At 46.5% G+C, this 18,098-nt stretch overlaps 1 protein-coding gene across 5 annotated transcripts in view; it reads right to left on the bottom strand.

Moving 5' to 3' along the window:
* Nucleotides 1–345: 345 nt before the first annotated feature.
* Nucleotides 346–18,098, bottom strand: part of Dmbt1 (deleted in malignant brain tumors 1) — a 36,316-nt gene continuing 18,563 nt past the window's right edge. For 3 of the 5 annotated variants that reach the window (XM_013503090.1, XM_013503093.1, XM_013503094.1), the window contains 10 exons: nucleotides 17,959–18,087; nucleotides 16,987–17,046; nucleotides 12,428–12,751; nucleotides 11,988–12,014; nucleotides 9,633–9,662; nucleotides 9,213–9,363; nucleotides 7,521–7,729; nucleotides 6,435–6,619; nucleotides 3,210–3,598; nucleotides 346–902 (listed from right to left, as the gene is read on the bottom strand). In XM_013503090.1, coding sequence (XP_013358544.1) covers nucleotides 593–902; nucleotides 3,210–3,598; nucleotides 6,435–6,619; nucleotides 7,521–7,729; nucleotides 9,213–9,363; nucleotides 9,633–9,662; nucleotides 11,988–12,014; nucleotides 12,428–12,751; nucleotides 16,987–17,046; nucleotides 17,959–18,087 — 1,814 coding nt within the window. In that variant the 3' untranslated portion in view covers nucleotides 346–592. The remainder of the gene's footprint in view (nucleotides 903–3,209; nucleotides 3,599–6,434; nucleotides 6,620–7,520; nucleotides 7,730–9,212; nucleotides 9,364–9,632; nucleotides 9,663–11,987; nucleotides 12,015–12,427; nucleotides 12,752–16,986; nucleotides 17,047–17,958; nucleotides 18,088–18,098) is intronic. The other 2 variants (XM_013503092.1, XM_013503091.1) reach the window with 2 other exon arrangements.

The raw sequence follows: 18,098 nt of genomic DNA, 5'->3' as shown, positions 1-18,098 counted from the left end.
ATGCCTGACACCCTAACAAAGGGGAGGGTGTGTGGTCACTACTGTTAGCCTAGCCTTGTCCCATAACTATGGTCATCATATCTGTAGAGTTGGCCCCAGCTTGGGCCAGAAATCTTACAAATCACCCTGAGAATGCTGGGAATATTTCCTCCTCCTCACATGTATCCACACATGCATTCTCATGGCCATCCTCTTCCTGAAGTCCCTATGCCTGGTATTATCACTTGGTGTCATCATGATGAAGAATAATAGTATCATTAATGTTGTGACTATGAGTGACAATGCCAATATTAACAAGCTATTGTTCATAAGGTGCCCAATGACATACACCAGTCAGAGGTCAAGGCAGTTTAATTAACATTACTTTATTTAACCCTCTCAACAGTCATAAGGGGTAAGTATGAACATTTTCATTTTAAGCATGAGAAGCACATGTTCCGGGAGTTCAGAACCCAGAGGATAAAGCATTGGGTCTATATGCCTTCGGAGTCAAACTCTCTGCCCTGGCACAGCACAGAGTTCCTGGCACATTTGGTTGTAACATGACACCAACAGAAACATCTTAATTCCACGAGTGTCATGCACCTGGACTTCAGTGGGCAGTGGGGTCATCCGAGAGTGGCCACCTACCCAGGCTCTTCTTCTCTTCAGGGGGGACTTGCTGCTGGATGGGTCCCAGGATGACATCCACCTTTTCCTGGTAGGAGCCCACGTCTCTCTTGGATCTCACAACACAGCCTTTGTAGCACCGGGAAGAGTAGTCATACGCTCTGCACACCACCAGTTTACACTGCAGGTACACTGAAGGGAAGCGGTTCAGGAAGTGGAAGGATTTGAATTTCAAGCGGACAATGCGGGGAGATGGTTGGGAGTAGAATTGGAAGGTTTCATCCCTTATGCACCTGGAAGACAAAAAAAAAAAGGAACCTGTTAGTTCTCACCAAGGCCCTGAATTTGTCATGACTCAGTTGTACCAGGCGTGGAGCTCCACAGCCCCTCCAGGCTGCCCAGCCTCCCGAGCCACCTCACTTCCTCTGTGAAGACCATGCTGATCACACACTCACTGCCAGGGACGGAGACAAACCCCAGTGGGTCTGGTGCATCACCAGCATCCTCCAATAGCAAGTCCCCTGGGGTTTCCAGGCAGACAAGCAGGCCTCATGCAGCACCGAGGGTCAGGGTTCAGGTACAGGCATGTGCTCCATGGCCCCAAGTAAGCCCGGAGAGTCAGGGAAGTGGCTCAAGTTAGCAGCCCAGGAGCAGGCCAAAACAGGGAAGGAAAAAAGATAATTTCTCATTCCCTTTCCTGGTTGCAGGGCCAGGCAAAGTGACATTGGGTACACGGTGGGCAATTTTAGTGTTTCCTAGCCTGCCTAGCTCTCCTTCTCCCAGGGCCTCTCTCTCCTGAGCCACTGGGCCTCTGCTGAGCCCTGTGCAGCTGTATTTTCCACAGTGGCCTGGGGACCATGCAGGCCTCCTACTCCAGTATCCAAACACTTCCTCATTCCCTTCATGGAATTTCTTCCTCATTCCCTCATCCCAGCTGGTGGTAGAAAAAAAGTAATTTAAGGACCTACTTAAGGAATTTTACTAGATATGAATGAGGGTGGCTTTTCTCATGATAAACCACGTGCAGTCATACTAGTGGGGCTTTGAGTGATGGGGCAAGAGAAGAACAAGGTGAGCTGGTCTGGGGACCCTAGGGCAGCGATGTCTCAGAGGTGAGTGGCCATGGTCCCAGGACAGCCGGGCTGTCCCAGAAACTTGGCCTAGGTCTGCTCACTCTCCCTCCTCTGTCTTCCAAAGCTTATTTCCTGCCTCTACTTTCACTTCAGCTGTCCTCAGACACTCAGATTTCATTGTCTTTTCCACAGCAGCCTCCTTACTGGCCAAGGCACAAGAGAAAACCCGAGAGGCTCACTCAGAGGCAGGGCACTTGTGAAACAGGCCAGGGAGCTCTGGTACATTGCCGACATCTTTAAGTAGCACCCCTCACTGGATTTCTCTGCTTCATGTGCAGTCAGGTCCCCCCTCCTCCCATAAAATTGCACCACCATATAAGTGGCAGAATGTCACCTGTAGACAAGAATCTTTTGGCAGGACATTAAATTGCTCATTCATCTGCATTCATTTCAATCATTTTGTATCCACTCAAATGCTAACTTGTTTCATGGAGAGAGGGAATCTGGGTCAGCTTTCTTTCCAACTTTATCGCTGGGGGAAGCTGCTCATTGGAACAATTGCGTAGATTATAGACAAGATGAGCTTCACCATTGTTCACTGAACTGACACATATTCAAACTGTGCCTAGAAAGAGATGCTGCTTTTAGTATCTTGGGGAGGTGTGAAATTTAATCCTCACCCTTCATTCCTACCAGCACTCCTTACCTCATCAGTATAATTTCTCTTAGGAGGCAATGGCTACTAAGATATTAAAGGCAGTATGGCAAGTCAAGAAGTGCAGTGCCACCAGCAGCGGAAAACACAGAGTGGGGATTGGACTTGTACACCTGGCCTCTTAGGACCCCTTCAGGAGAGTCTCATGCTCCTCTACAGAGTGCCTCATCTGGGAAATCGGAGCAGGGGACAGGAGCCAGCCCGGGCACATTAGCCTGACCCCTGTACTACCTGAGCGGAACTGGAGAACTTTTCAGGCCCACGGAAGTCACAAAGAGCTCCTTAGTGCAACAGTCCTGTGGACCATCTGCTGGATAAGCTGAGGGTCCATCCACTTTTTTTCTTGTAATATGAAGGATTTATAGTGTGGGTATCACTATCACAATTGACAGGTGAGGAAACTGACCCAAAGAAGTATGGGTTGCAGCCTTGTTCTGCTCCCACACCAATGCTTTTCCCATTACACACAGGTAATTTTAACCAAAGGATGGGGTTTGGTCACCTAAAGTCTAATCACAGTTTACAGCCAACTTATTCAATGACTGCTGGGGAGTCATTTAATTCTTCCCACATGTTAAGTGGTGATGATGAAATTCCTGATCTTCTGATCAGTGGTGTTTTCCAGGACACAGCAAGAAAGGTTCTCAGAAGGTAAATATTATAGTATATGTCTACACCGAGAAAGGGGTTTAGCTGAGCTTCAGCTCCTTGGAACTTCATCTAACTAAAATCTGCACTCTGAGCCTTATGGGCTACTTATATCTGAATTATCAGGCAAAGGTTTAAACCCACCCTATAAAAGCGGTCCTTACCCTCTCTGGATGAGATTGTAAGTCAAAGATGAGAAGTCATTGGGATATGGTGATGCCACACAAGTGTCCACAAATAAGGCCAGGGAGGCATCAGAATGGAGGATTTCAGCCTGAAGGTATAAATTCTGATCCAGGTCCACATAGTATGGGCTGTAGGTCACAGGATACAAGAAGGAAGGGGATGTATAGAAAGAAATGTTCACATTGAAACTGCCATACTGGACTTCCTGGACCTCAATGGTGTCATTAGTAATGTACATGGTGTTGACCCAGGTGTTCTGGAGCATCTTGCAGCTGACATGAATGTTGAGGTCTTTTTTCCTTTTGATGATGCCATTTGAAACTGCTGCTTTGAGGAAGGTGGAATAGCTGATGGTATCATTATCGACCTAGGAGTGGCAGGCAAGAGAGCAGAGTGAGGAAAATGTCATCTGGTAAGAGGATTTCACGGTTGATTTGATTTCCAAGAAGGAAATGATTCCACCAACTTCAAAATGTTCCCAGAGCCACACACAGATGGGCAATGCCTGATACTATTATCTGGCCTGGATGTCCAGCTCAGCTAGTAAGACTTCCTCCTGCACTTCTTTTACCATATGATAACCGTGGTGTACCCCAGTCGTTGCTCTTCCTCATTGGCAAGATTGGTGTCTGGATGGTCTCTTGACCTACCATGTGTTTGGACTCCGTGTTTCAAGGCTCAGAACAGAATGTTCTGTTTCATTCTCACTGTGGCTGGGGGTCACAGGGGAGAAAGTTACGTACTCCTCGGAGAGGGGTCTGGTGAGATCAGCGTTAACTACATTGTGTTGTTTGACTGGTAATTGCTGCAGCTTGGTGACTGACACTGTGAGAGCTGGGAGCTGTAGAGATTCAGAGTTATACTAGCAGCAGGCGTTGACATCTGGGGTTGGGACAATTGTGTGGGTCACAGCACCCTGGAGCCATTCCTGTCCCACTTCCCTGTACCACAAGACCATTTGCTACCATGCCTTCCACTAACCATCAAATTCTTAGGAATCTTGGTACCTCATGGCATTTGATGTGCCTATCATCTCTTGAAAGTGACTTTTCCAAAGATGGGAGCCCTATACCTGGGAACTGTGGCCATCTTACAGGAAAGATGATGTTTAAATGTTCTTTCTTAAGGGCTTGACACAGTGTCACCAATAGTATTGATGGAATGAATGAAAGGAGCAGGGTCCAACAGTCTTGTGGAAGAGCTAGGATGAGTGGAGGACAAGGCAGGGAGTTGTCAGTCCAAATGGCCAAGAGGACACAGGCAACAAGGCCTCCTGGAAGATTCATGATTGTGAACACTCAGCTCATGGTGAGCATAAGAGTGCCATCGCCCTGTTAGGAACTGTGGAATTTCTTCTCCTGTCAAGTGCTATGATGGTCAGAAGCAAACCTTTCCCAGGCCCACATGCTTTGAGTCCTAGCACACAAGTACTTTTGCAAGAATGAACAGGAAGATAATACCATTAGTGACCTAAACATAAGTCCTAACAGGTAAGGCAGCCTTACTCTTTGCATGAAAAAAAGGGAGACAAAGCTTTGCATTTTAGTCGTGTACACTGTCAAGGACAAAATATTGCTGGCTGATTAGGATACTAGATAAGCTTGCTTCTGAAGCAATGATCACTACTGGTGAACTGACTCCCAGGGCTAAACTCATGGCAAACCAGGACCCAACATGATTAGTTTACAAGATGAAATATAAAAGCTGGTGGAACAAACCACTTGCGTGGCATGACTGGTATGCACTCCTCCCTGCAAGTAAGTCTACCTGACCCACCAAACGCCTCTTCAAAGGAGACCTGTTGTATAGAAGATCTGATTAAGGGCCTGGGTGACCATGTGGCCACTGCAGTTCCTCAGACACAGGCACTCACAGCCAGTGGGTCCATCTGGTTGGTGAAATGAGTGTCCCCTTCCTCTCTGCTTCTTCCAAATCACAAGTTTGCCAGGTAGTGAACAGCATCACTTTAGCACCTAGCACAGCGACTGCCACACGATAAGTGGTCACTACATTTCTGGTGCAGGAACATGCCCTGGCTGACCTTGTGTGCTCCACCTACACTGTACAATGCGAGCACTTCAGACTATGAATGACCTGCCAAATAAAAGTATCATCATTTTTTTGGTCCTTAACACAAAAGCTTGAAATTTAGGTGTCAGGCAAGCATTCAGAACTTAGAATTGCTAATTTAAAATTAAACACACTTGGGATAAATGCATCATACCTTCAAAGGTTTGATAATGTAATCACTACCACGGAAGATTTCCATTGCCCCACAGCATCCTTCTACTCTTGGCAGCCACCCCTCCAACTTGGTAACAAACAGCCATGGATAATCTTTTTGTAACTGCACATTTATTAATATAAATGGAATCACAGAGCATGGCTCCTTTTACTTGGCATAAGTTTCTTGAGATTCTCAGATTATGCCGTCATGGCTGAATGGCCTTGAGCAACATGCCTGGTCTCTCTCAGCTCACTTCCCCATTTTTAAAGCAAAGATGACAATAAGCAAATATTTGAGAAGTTGGGGAGTGGGATTTGGACTAATTACGGCAGCTGCCACTTGTAGAATGACAACTATCCCAATATACCCAGGACTGAAGAATGTCCTGGGACATGGGACATTCTGTGCTAAAATCTGCAGTTTCAAGCAAACCAAGATGGTTGGTCACTCTCGATGGTGACAGCTCAACAAATGGTAGCTACAGAAACCGATTAATTGTGACACTAACAAGCGAACGGGCTTTCTCTAAGGTGTAGCAATGTGTTTGCATTGCCACACGCTTCTGTAAAGCTTAGGAAAGTAAGATATATATGCATTCTTTGGCTTAATGAGGCCCCTGCCATTCTCACTCATCTCAGACCCAGGCTGTACAAGCTTCAGGTCCTATAAAACTCAGAACTAACCCGGAGCTGCTCTTGTTATTGCTGGTGGGAGTGGCAGCCTACCAAATGAGCTCTCTGTAAGACACAGCCAGAGAAACTGCTCACCGAGCTGCCTTCCGTCCTTCTACTCCCTCCTATTTGCAAGTAGCTGTAGCTATATCATGATCCCAGTGATTTCTCTCTTCCCTTGATCTGACTATGTTCTGACTCCACCAAAATCGTAACATCAGGATCCCAAGTATTCAAGACATATACTGTGTATCACTGTAAGAAAGCATGCTCAAGAGGAAGTGGAGGAACATATCCAGGCTCACCTGTCTGATGGTGCCACAGCCGGAGTAGGGAACTGTGAATATCACGTGACTCGACGTTATCTGGGGTTGACATTGGTAGTTCCCGTTCCAGCCAGAAATGACAAGGTCACTGGCCAAAAAGCCCAGGGACTGGAGGTAGGTCCTGCTCACACTGGCTTGCATGTGATTCGGAAGGCAAAACAGATCTGATGGACAAGGGCAGATAATACACTTGGTCAGTGTTCCCAAGCCCCATAAGTCCTATAGGTGCTTTTTCCATGTGAAAGGTCACAGATAAAGACAGCTGACACACAAGGTTAGCATGTAGGGTGCATGAATAGAATATATCTCATTGCAACCCCCAAGTGCCCTTTGACACAAGTCAGCCCCATCCTCAGGAAAGCCCTAAAAAGGCATATGGAGTTAGGATGTCCCTGATGGACAACACGAAGCAAGATTTTAAATAAGTGAAATGACCTGCCATATTACCATTTACTCACAAAGTAAAGTAACTCTACAGTCAAATTTTGGTGATGTGATGAAGTAAGGTCATTTAGCTATGGAGAAAGTCTTTGCCTCAAATCCTGACTGCTTACAAGGCCTTGGACATCATCTTGCCCAGTCTTTGATTAATGTATCCATCACTCCATACAGCGTCTCAGATTGCAGCCACATGGCCTCTTCTAGATGGGGCTGTGACCAGCTTTGTGGATCTTCACATGGAAGTCTAGTATGTTAGGTCTCAGGACGTGGCCAGTGCCCCACATTCAACAAAGATCACAAAGCTTCAAGTCAGGTGGTTGTTTCTCCCTTTGGCACTGACTTCTTGCTATCGCTGAAAGTATAATCTTGCACCTTCTACTTCTTCTTTGCTGACTACAATAAAACTAATGCACTGCCAATCATCCAGTGCAGGTCCTTGACCTCATATCCAGCAGCTAGAGTCCCAAGACCCAGTGTCCAAGGCCTGGCTTGGGAGGAAATCAAGCCTTGGGGCTCTGATGGGGCTGATCTAACTTTGTATTTTACAACCATAGGACAGTTGAGCAGCAGAAGGCTCTCAGTGATGTCCCCACTCTGAACCAAGCGTCCTCACGGGAAACTTACGAGTGCTGTCATTAGCAAAGGTGGAGTAGTACTCAGCCCGGAATCCTTTCCGTGTGATGCTGAAATCACTGCTGAAGCGAACTGATATGAAGTTCGATGTTGAGGTGAAGGAGCCCCTGTAGCCATCACAGATCTTAGCGATGCGAGGGGAACTACGGTGGGGGCCGTCGAAAACCTCAATATAATCATAACTGCAGCCACCTTCAAGCCTGTGGAGACAGAACACACAGTTTTAGTTCTGCTTCCATCCAGAGTTTGACACAGATGGACAGATCTCAGGGAGGAGGTCAGACTTTTGTCCTCCAAACTCTGAAAAAAACTCATCATTGTGAAGAGTAGATTTCCTTAAAACAAGAGGGATTTGTTTTCCCATGATTGCCCTGGGCCCTCATCCAGCCTCTGGAATCACACATATGAAATCTATAGCCCTCTTCTGAAAACCCTTTGAATTATAAAAGGAAGAGTGCATATTCGATTTAGACCATTTTTCTTTCATTAAAGAGTGCCTGGTTCTCCTACAGCGAAATATGTACCCATGAGTTCATAGTGATATAAATACATAATTGAATAAATAAGCATCAGGCAAGTCAAATAACCTTCTGAAATTCAAACTTCCTATGTACAAAGGTGAAACAATCCTGTCCATGCATATCGAAGAAGGCAGTTGTGTGGCTCCAATAAAATAGCAAATGCAGATGTGCTTTATATAATGTCAAGAGTGGTCACTGTTATTGGTATGCTGTCTAAAGAACAGCCAGGGATAGCCCAGTCCCCTGGGAATAGGGAGTTTTAGGTATTGTCCTTATATTGCAGTGACAAACGGATTTGGCTCATGTATCTCTTGCAACATTCCCACTGAACTATCAAGGCAGAGACTCCAAGATTTCTGCAAACAGAAATCAAGACAGATACCTATTTTGTTCATTAATAATCGTTAGAGAAGAAAGTATGGTACCCTCTTGTCCAGGAGTCTAGAAAACTCTGGTGCTTTTCCATGGTCAGCTTGCTACCCCCCTCCTTGGATATATCATATATTAAGCATTTGTGGTGATGTCTCCTCTGTTTCAAAGAGTGGATTTCCACTTGTAATTGGGGGAAGAACAGATAGGTAGCCTAATGTCTGTCACATCAGTGCCATCCCCTCTGCCCAACCCCAGGAACTCATGACAGAAAGGAAGGGGTGGTAAGAAAACAGTTCAACAAAATGGGTGTGGTTAACAGGATTATTTGCATTACTCCCTCTAAGACCATCTTGGCTCCTAACAACACCCCCTGCCTCCCGCTGGGTAACATCTTTCACGTATTGTGACATACTCTTTTGATCTTCTCAGGAATCAGTGTGGGGAAGAGAGCAGATATTAAACACATTAACAGTTAATGTGTTTAATAACTGTTAAACACAGTTATTTTCCTCTCTTTTGACTAAGGCTCAGGGAAGATGCATGACTTCCTGTGGCACATTTGTGGAAGATCTGGAACTTGAAATCAGAGCCCTTGTCCACTCCAGGGCTGTACTCCCCAATCTATTACCACTCCCTATAAACTAGTGCTAGGCTAAGTCAAAAATTAAACCCATAATAAAAAAATGTCACCTACACAAGCATCTCCCCTGAATTTCTAAGTACCCTGTCTTCCCTTTCTAAATGTCCGCGGGAGTCCCTGAGGCAGTCTGCTTTGCATCCACATACTCACTGGACATCCGTGAAGATGACAGTCACAAGGTAGTTGTTTTGGACCTCAATGTCCCACACACATCTGGCATTGTTTGGATAGTTCCCAGGGTAGAAGGGGCTAGAAAAGCTCCCTGATGACTGGGACAGGAAGCCTCCACAGGAATAGTTTGCTGTAAGGACAACAGAATGCTGGTGACTGCACGGTCACCCGGGAAAATGCTTTACACAATCTCCACAGCAGGGACAGAACAAGAGGTGCCCTGGACCTGGACCATCCCCCAAGGGTCAGGGGAGACACCCTCCCGGGGCGGCTGTGCTTGGATAAGATTTCCCCTAGCCATCCCCATCAGCCCTCCACAGTGTCCTCATCACTGAAGGACAGCGAAGGGAGAGGTTCAAGCATCTCTGCCACAGAATTGTCAGGGAGCTCAGAACTTACCGTTTGGCTGGCTGCCAGTGGGAAAAGGAGCTGTTGACAGAGAGAATCGTGATTAGTTTTTTGGCATCTTCAGTGTTATTGTTGACTGCTGGCTCGTCTGTGCCAGGTACGATGTCAGCCCTGGGTTTACAGTGGGGGCCTGACCCGGGACTCTCACAGTGTGGAGGAGATGACACATCATGAAATGTGGCTGAGACAGAGGAAAGCCCGGGGATGGGAGCCAGAGGTTTGGCTCGTGGTCCAGACTTCATGGGGAATAGAGGGCGGGAAACAGGGACTGGCAGAGGGAGGAAGGGATGTGCCGGGCACTGGAAACCACATGCAAAGGGGCCCAGTATGGGGGACCTGGGGATTTCCTTGTGGATGACAAGGAGGGCATGGGCCAAGGGACTGAATCATAGAAGGCCCTGAGGCCTGACAGCCCTTGAAGGCTGAGCCTGGAACTAACCATTGGGCAGGGAGAGACACCCACCATGGCTGTTCTGTGGAGAATGGCAGGAAAGGAAGAACCTGAAATTGCTGCCGCAGGAAGCCGGGGGCAAGAGGCATGAAGGATGGTGATGGAGGGGAAGGGATCAAGGAGTGAGGAGGGTGCTAGGAGTAGCTGGCTGGAACGGATGAGGAGGGATTGTTGTTCATTACACCACATGCTCCCCAGTGATGCAGGCTCTATTTGGCCTCCACTGGACAGGGTCTGGCGTCGGGGAAGGGACAGGAATCTACAATGGTTGCTACATTACATACTATTGTCTTCAAAGAAGTTGCTCAGTCCACTAGACGTGAGAATGTAAGATTGATCAAACAATCAAAGACAGTAATAAGTAAAAAAAAAATTAATTAATTAAAATAAAACTTTGGAAATGATGCAGAGCTTCACTATACAAGATGGTAGGAGTTCAACAATGGTTCTTATAGTGCATATGGAATGGATAAAAAAGATGTGATATTTTTATACAATGAAGTATTACTCAGCTATAAAGATAAAGTAGAGGCTTTTATAGATAAATGGATGCAACTAGAGACCATACTCACTAGTGAACTAAATCAGACTCACATATGTAAACATGGTGTTTCCTCCCTACTACAAGAACCTGAAAGAGTAAATAAAATCTGAAAGGTACAATAGATACTGTGAAAGGGAAAAGAAACTGCTCAAATAAGAAGGAGCGACTGGGATGAAGGAGGGCAGAGGAAAAAGAAAGAAGGAAGAGGGAAAAAATATGTATACATATACACAGGATAGCTAGGATAATTGTACTACTAATATCTATTGGTTTAGTGACAGGAACTGTTAATGTGTGATTGTTTGATCAATCTTGCATGCCTATATCTGGTTATATGCTGCAACCACTTTGAAGATGATATTATATAATATAATATAACAACCATTGTTAATACCTTATCACTGTGTTTTGATGCTGTTTTGTTTATGTATTTGCTTTTGTTATTTTGTTTTTTTAAATGAAAGAATTCTTTAACTAAATTCTGATATAACCATACAATGGAAAACTATGCAGTTGTTAAGCTGTACTGTATAGAAATAATTTCAATACCATAAAAACCCTAAGTTTAAGGCCACAGAAAAAATATTTACTATATTCCCTGAAGTGGCAATTAATACTATGAGACATGAGAATGTTCTGTTGCATGTATGTGTGTTTCCAGAATGTTCATCAAAGTACTAACACTAATCACATATTCACTCTTTCTTTCAGCAAGTATTTCTTGAATGCTAGACACAAGCCTAGGTAGTAAAGATGTGATAACAAGCTGGGTGTGGTGGCGCACACCTGTAACCCCAGCACTCTGGGAGGCTGAGGCAGAGGGTTGCAAGTTTGACCCCAGCCCAGGAAACTACATATCCTAATAAAACCCTGTCTCAAATATAAAAAATAAAGGGGCTGGAAATGTAGCTTAATTGTGGCATGGCTATATAATAGAATACAATACAGGCATTAAAAATGATGATGAAGGAAGTTTTAATGACACCAAAAAAGTAGCTGTACCACTTTTTAAGAGCAGTGGAAGGCTTTTATGACATCCTCATATTGTGAAATTATATGGAAAAGCATGATTACTTGTTAATTACTTAATTAATGTGCTTGTTTTTGAGACAAGTTCTCACTATGTAGTTCAGGCAGGTCTTCAACCCACCATGTCATCTGGGCTAGCCTTGAACTCATGGAAATTCTCCTGCCTCAGCCTCTTGTGTACCGGGATTACAAGCGTGTGGCACTATGCCCAGCTTGAAATGGTTGCTTTATTTACTGTTAACCTTCTTTCCAAATCTTTAGAGATACTATAGGAAATAAAACCCTTTATATCTATTCTCTTAAGAAGAGAAGGCGGACTTACCAGATGTTGTAAAGGGAGTTGATGCATCTGTGAGGAAGAGAGGAAAAAAAACACAAGTGAGTTTCAGGGCTCAGATGTGGTGGAACGAGTAACTCAGGATGATAGGTAGGACAAACATTGGGGCCATTCACCTTTGTCAATTGGAAACACTCCCTGAGAGGCATAGGAAAGCTAAGCAGCCAATGTAAACCATCTCCAAAGCAGTGGAAGGGGAGTATGTTCTCATATCCTCAGGTTAGGTTAAACCCTCCTGTGCTACAGGGGCAAACCTAAGGAGGCAAGGGCATCACACCCACCAAGCTCAGAGACACCAGAGATTAACCAGTGCAGGCGTCAGAACACCCATTTCCGAGAGAAGACCATGGTGAGAGAGTGCTGGGGGAGGGGACCCTTTCTTTAGGAAAACCACCCACCAAAATAGAGAGCAACTATATTGTCACCTGAGCAGATGACTCCTGCATCCTCCTGGTGCCCGCAGTTGTGGGAGAGCCATCCGCGGTGGGGACAGTCCCACAGGTAGGATTCATGACCTGAGCAGGCCACATCATCCAGGACGATTGGCCCATTGCCTTGACCAAAGCGGGCATTTCCCGGAGCAGACACGGCCCAGCCACAGCCCAGCTGCCTGCACACCACGTTCGCATCATTGGTGCCCCAGCTGTCATCGCACACGGTGCCCCAGGAGCCCCGGTACAGGACCTCCACACGGCCCTGACAGCGGTGTCCTCCATTCACCAGCCTCAGGGCCAAACCGGAATCAGTGCCTAGGGAGGACACAAGTTTCACAGTTGATTCTGTTTCTGTGAGGAACATCGAGGCGAGGCAGTGGCTATGAAGCCAAAACTACTTCCCAGTGTCCCAGTCTCTCATACAGGTTAAAAACCCAAGGAAGAGGAGAGCAGCCCCCTCCCTGCCTAGCCCAGGGGCACTTGTGACCTGAGCTCATGCACAGCACAGAGGCCCTGATGGAGATCGGGCTGAGCGCCTCTCATCAGTCTGGCATTTTCTCTCCTCAATTTCATAAGCTGTGCCCTCACTTCTACTGACCCAAGACCTTAGGTCCAAAATTACTTCCTGGATTCTCATAGTTAGAGCCAAATGCACAGAGATTGCTCCACGACAGAATCAAGATTAGTGGTAACAAAGCCCCAGATAATGCACCTCTCTGTTTCCCACATCACTGTCTGTGCCTCCTCTGTGATCTCTGAGCCCTGCAGAACTGCAGGCTGTTTCAGGATTATTACAGGGAAAGACATTCATCCGAACCCTAACACAAGGACGGGCACCTGCACACATGTGCACACACCCCCACACACGCACGTACCGTCTGCACAGCGGCGAAGGAGAAGAGAGAAATGGAGGCCCTAGTGTGAGGACAGAACAGCGTGGATGATGAGCCTCTGATAGGAGAAGTCTCGGGTCCCTTCCCAAAGAAGACACCCTCTACTCACGCAGAAGAAGGAGGCAGCCCAAAGGAGAATCTGTCTTCCGGCCCAGCTATGAAATCATTGAACTGTGAGTAAAACTCCTATCTCTCACCCCTCAGAGCAGGGTAGGGAGAGCTGCCTGTGCTCACTGGCACTCTGTAGTAACATCCCATGATAGAACTCCTGTCATTGTCACTGCGGGTAAACTGGACGCGCTGATCCGAACGTCTCATTGCTGTCAAACCTCAGGCACCAAGTGTCCACAGCAGATACATGTCACCAAAACCTTTCCTCTCCTGAAGTTCATACCCTGTGGCAAGGAATCAGTAAGTGGTAGCAGAGGGTCCACAGAGCTAGGACACAGTCAAAACAAGTGATGCTCCTTCCAAATGAACAAAACACCACAAAGAGGAAGCTCTGAAGACTCAGCCATTGCCTGAGGAGTCTTCTGAGACAGGCAGGGTCCTTTTGGCAAGGAACGGGGACACAGTTCTTCTTCTTGGGGGAGCAGGGCTCCAATACCCACCGTTCCTACCTTGCTTATTGACTTGCTACTCTGTCACCTTGCAGAAGGGGTGACTAGTCTGTTCTTCCCCAGCATTAGATTCAGTGGAGAGGAGAACAAAGCCAAATATATATCTGGAGACAAATGTAGGCCTGAGAAATTTGTAAAGCAGTTGAGGAAAGGTAGAAACTTCAAGGATTTCTGTGCTTGCTTTATGGATGAAGGCAGGAGGAACACAGACACAAGATAATCCTGAACATGTAGCAAGCTGAAAACCACCAGCAGAACACCCGGTCGGTTTCTACCGAAATATCCCAGGTGTAAGAAAGGACTTTCTCTGCCTTCTTTGAACCATGCATTCTGGGAGATGAGGGAAGAGAAGCAGAGTCTTGGCCTGAGGCCCTACATACACTACGCTGCAGCAGCGGCCCTGGATACAGACGTGGCAGATTAGATCCAGCACCCATGCACGGTGCTTACCATGGGCCACGCCAGCTGTTGGGCCAACCTGGGCTGGACAGCAAGCCCCAGGAGGAAATTGTGGGCAGAGGGTGGCATCAAGACCGGCACTGGTGATGAGAGCCTGCTCACATTCCAGCGCTCTCTGTAAAGCTGTGGACACACAGTTTTCTAAGGGAAAGAGACCTGGCAATCCTCCTGCCTGACCTGAGGCACTGAGGACTCACTGCATGGGAAGCTGGGGAGAAGCAGAGTCAAAACTCAGGAAATTCCACAGTGAGACCTGCACTCCTGAGGGCAGCCCTGCAGACGGACCCAAATGAATCTCCCATGGCAACTGTCTTGGAAAATCATGAGGTGATGGTGCCTTTCCCACCCCAGCCAGAGGAAAATTTCTCTCCCCTTCCTCCAGAAACTGCCTGTCTCAGACAAGGAGAACTCGAGGGAAGATTGGAGTTCCGCATCCAACAGCTCTGGCTGGTGAAGCATGTCCCACCTTGAGACCACAAAGTCTAGGGCCTGTGCTCTCCCAACAGCAGCTGTCACCCATATGACCTCAGGATTTGCACAGTTGTTGGCACCCTGTCATTACCCAGGATTTCTTCACAAAACGTAAGTAGGAACAGGCACAAAATCAACTTGGATTGGACCATGGAAGAGGATGTCCTCAGTTCCTATAGAAATGCTGTCAAAATCACGGAGGGATTCCACCTTACTCCCACCTGGATTTCATAAAGACAGAGATACATAATAACCAGTGTCAATGAGAACTGGAAAAATTGGAACCCTCAGACACAGAATAGCGAAGGGCATGACTCCAGCTACTATGGCAAAGTAGATTGGTCATACGGATCAAAGGAGCATGTGACCCACAAATCCACTTCACAGTGTTTGCCCGAAGAACTGGAAGAAAATGTCCAAGCTAAAACCCGCTTCACTGCTCTGAAAACACTGTTTACATCAGCCAAGAGGTGGCAATGACTCAAATATCCATCTACAGGTAAACAGATACCCAGAGTGAGGCCTCCCCACACAAGCGAATGTTATTTGGCAATAACAAGACATGGTGTGCTCTCTCCTACATGCTAAAACATACATGAGCCTTCAAAACAAGTGAAATGAAACAGGTCAAACGAGAAAGACATGCCTCCACACATATGACATGCACAGAATAGGGAAATGACAGTCGCTGGGAGAAAATCGAGGTGTGCTAGGAGCTGGGTGAAAAGAGGAAAGAGGCACGGCTGGCACTGGTTAGGGATGAGGAAACATTGCCGGAAGTAGAGCGGGATGTGGTTGCACACAGCTGTTCACGTGCTTAATGCCAGGGAAGTGTGCAACTGCAACTAACTAAATGGTCAATTGTAAATGGTACAATTTAAAAAGGGCAAATTTGGGTGCTGGAATATCCTCGTTTCTATTAAAGTATTAGCGCAACATGCACAAAACCTGATTTGTTTCCTTAGCTTCACATCACACACACACACAAAAACACACATATAAATGGGTAAAATGGATGAGTAACATATCACCTAGGTGAAATAATGAAAGGGAAATAATATGAATGGGAGAATCACTATTAAACATATATGTGTTAATGTGCATTAAAAATTCTGTCTTTTTTTATTAAAACACAAATCTTCCTTCCCAAAAAACAAACAGCACAAATACTACAATCTATAAGGTTCAGGAAAGACCTGCACCCCGCATGCTCCCCTCTGCACTAGAAAATGTAAAGGTGAATGTGAAAGCCTGTCCAGACAATCAGAGCACACAGAGATAGCTCTGGAGAAGGCACCTGTCACTAAGTTGGTTAATTAGAGTTCCCCAGGATTTAGGGCCAGACATATGGCAACAGATGTTCTAGTGGGAGAGATACTTGGGCCTGATAACTATTTTCTTTCCTAATGTTCAAAAGACAAGCTGACAATGAAGCCCACATGCCCAGTGGGCGTAAAATGTCTAGGGGAACAGGCAGTTTTAGAATTTCTGGATTCAGCTGCCTCTGAAGCTACAGAGCCAACCATGCATATCCTACATGGTCAGCCAACAACTTCCTTACGAGATAAGAGCTTGAGTCAGATTTGTATCCTTTGTAAACCAAGGGCACCTTGACTCAAAGATCTCTTTTACAATACAGTGCAACCAGCACGTGGGTAGAGACCTTCATGATACCCGAGGTGACAAGCAGGGACAGACCTCAAGCAAGAACCAGCAATTTCCCACAGACCTGTTGGTCAGACCACTGAATGCTGAGAGTATGACATACTTCACAGACACTTACTGTTAAAAGGATCTGTTATATTCTACCAGTCTGGCAAGAAAAATAAAGCCAGATTAGAAGAAAGGATGGAGGGAGGTTGTTTGGTTAAACTTGGGTCTAGGGATCCGTGACTAGGATCAGGGACAGAGGGTCAGAAAATCTTTGTGGCAGAGAAATAACCTCACAGCAGTGGTCAGGAGGATGAACAAGTTGTGTGCTCAGCCTGACCACCCTTTAACCTTGATGAGAGGAGAGACTGTTGTTCCCGCTTGTTGCTTCCCGAAGGGAGCATGGAAGGAAGAAAAGGAATAGGTTGACCAGGGATAAAGAGGCAGGAGGACTGACCTGGTGTGGACGTGGGCATGGGCGTGGGCGTGAGGGGTGGCGTGGACTGCTGTGGGAAATCTGTGGAGAAGAGAAGGCAGATCAGATGCTTTGCATGGAATTGGCAAAACCAGACACAAGAGGAAGATACTGATGTGCTTAGGTGTGCATTCATGCATGCTTTGCCGTAGAGGCAGAGCTGCTTGTCATCCACTGTCTCAAAGACCTGCTGTCTGTGAGAGGTCCAGGCAGATCCTGTCCTCTACTCCCAAACTCAAGTTAACAAGCTGTGCCTGGAAACTGGTGTCTGGATCTGGTGACAAAATTGAACCAATCCCTTCCCTCTTATATTAGTTTTTAGTTGTCCACTGACTCAGATAAAATGGAGCCCAGCCGTGGGTGAAATTCCTGCACATGACCTCCAGGTCTTATAGGATTGCCCTTCAAACACCATACCTGCTTCTCGGATACTCATTGTGGCCACCTGGAGGGGCCTGGAGAGGTAGTGGTTAAAGACACAACCCCCACTCTTCTGGCATGCTGAACCAGCAATGCTGATAGAAATACCTCTTTCCTGACTCTGGTCCTCCACTTAGAGACTCCTCTACTGAGGGCTTTGGCTAAATTCCGCGCTTCCTCAACAGGAATTTTGCCCAAGCATCTCTTCTGTGAAGGAGTCCTTCCTACGCCTTCTGTGCTACATTTCATTCACCCCTACCCAGGACCCATAGGAGGAGAAAATGCAAGAGACTAGGATTTGCGTTTTTGCTCTGCCTGCACTGTATGAGCAAGAGATTTTTAAGCTTGCTTTCTTCTGGTCTACTGTCCTCACTGACCACAGCAACTGCTAACACCATTTCAAGGACTAATTCTGATTCTTACTCATAACTAAGATGACACCAGGAAACTGAGAAAGACAGGTAAGGAGATGTACCAAAAGCTGTTTTCCAGAACCCTCAGGGGAAAGAGAGTTCATGATTTATGGTGACTCACCTGAGCAGATGACCCCTGCATCCTCCTGGTGCCCGCAGTTGTGGGAGAGCCAACCGCGGTGGGGACAGTTCCACAGGTAGGATTCATGACCTGAGCAGGCCACATCATCCAGGACGATTGACCCATTGCCTTGACCAAAG

The sequence above is a fragment of the Chinchilla lanigera genome, unplaced genomic scaffold (genome assembly GCF_000276665.1).
Source record: "Chinchilla lanigera isolate Chin_1 unplaced genomic scaffold, ChiLan1.0 scaffold00076, whole genome shotgun sequence".
NCBI classification, from domain to species: Eukaryota; Metazoa; Chordata; class Mammalia; order Rodentia; family Chinchillidae; genus Chinchilla; species Chinchilla lanigera.
Note: the sequence above shows the minus strand (reverse complement) of the source record. Positions and strands in the feature narration are given on the sequence as shown.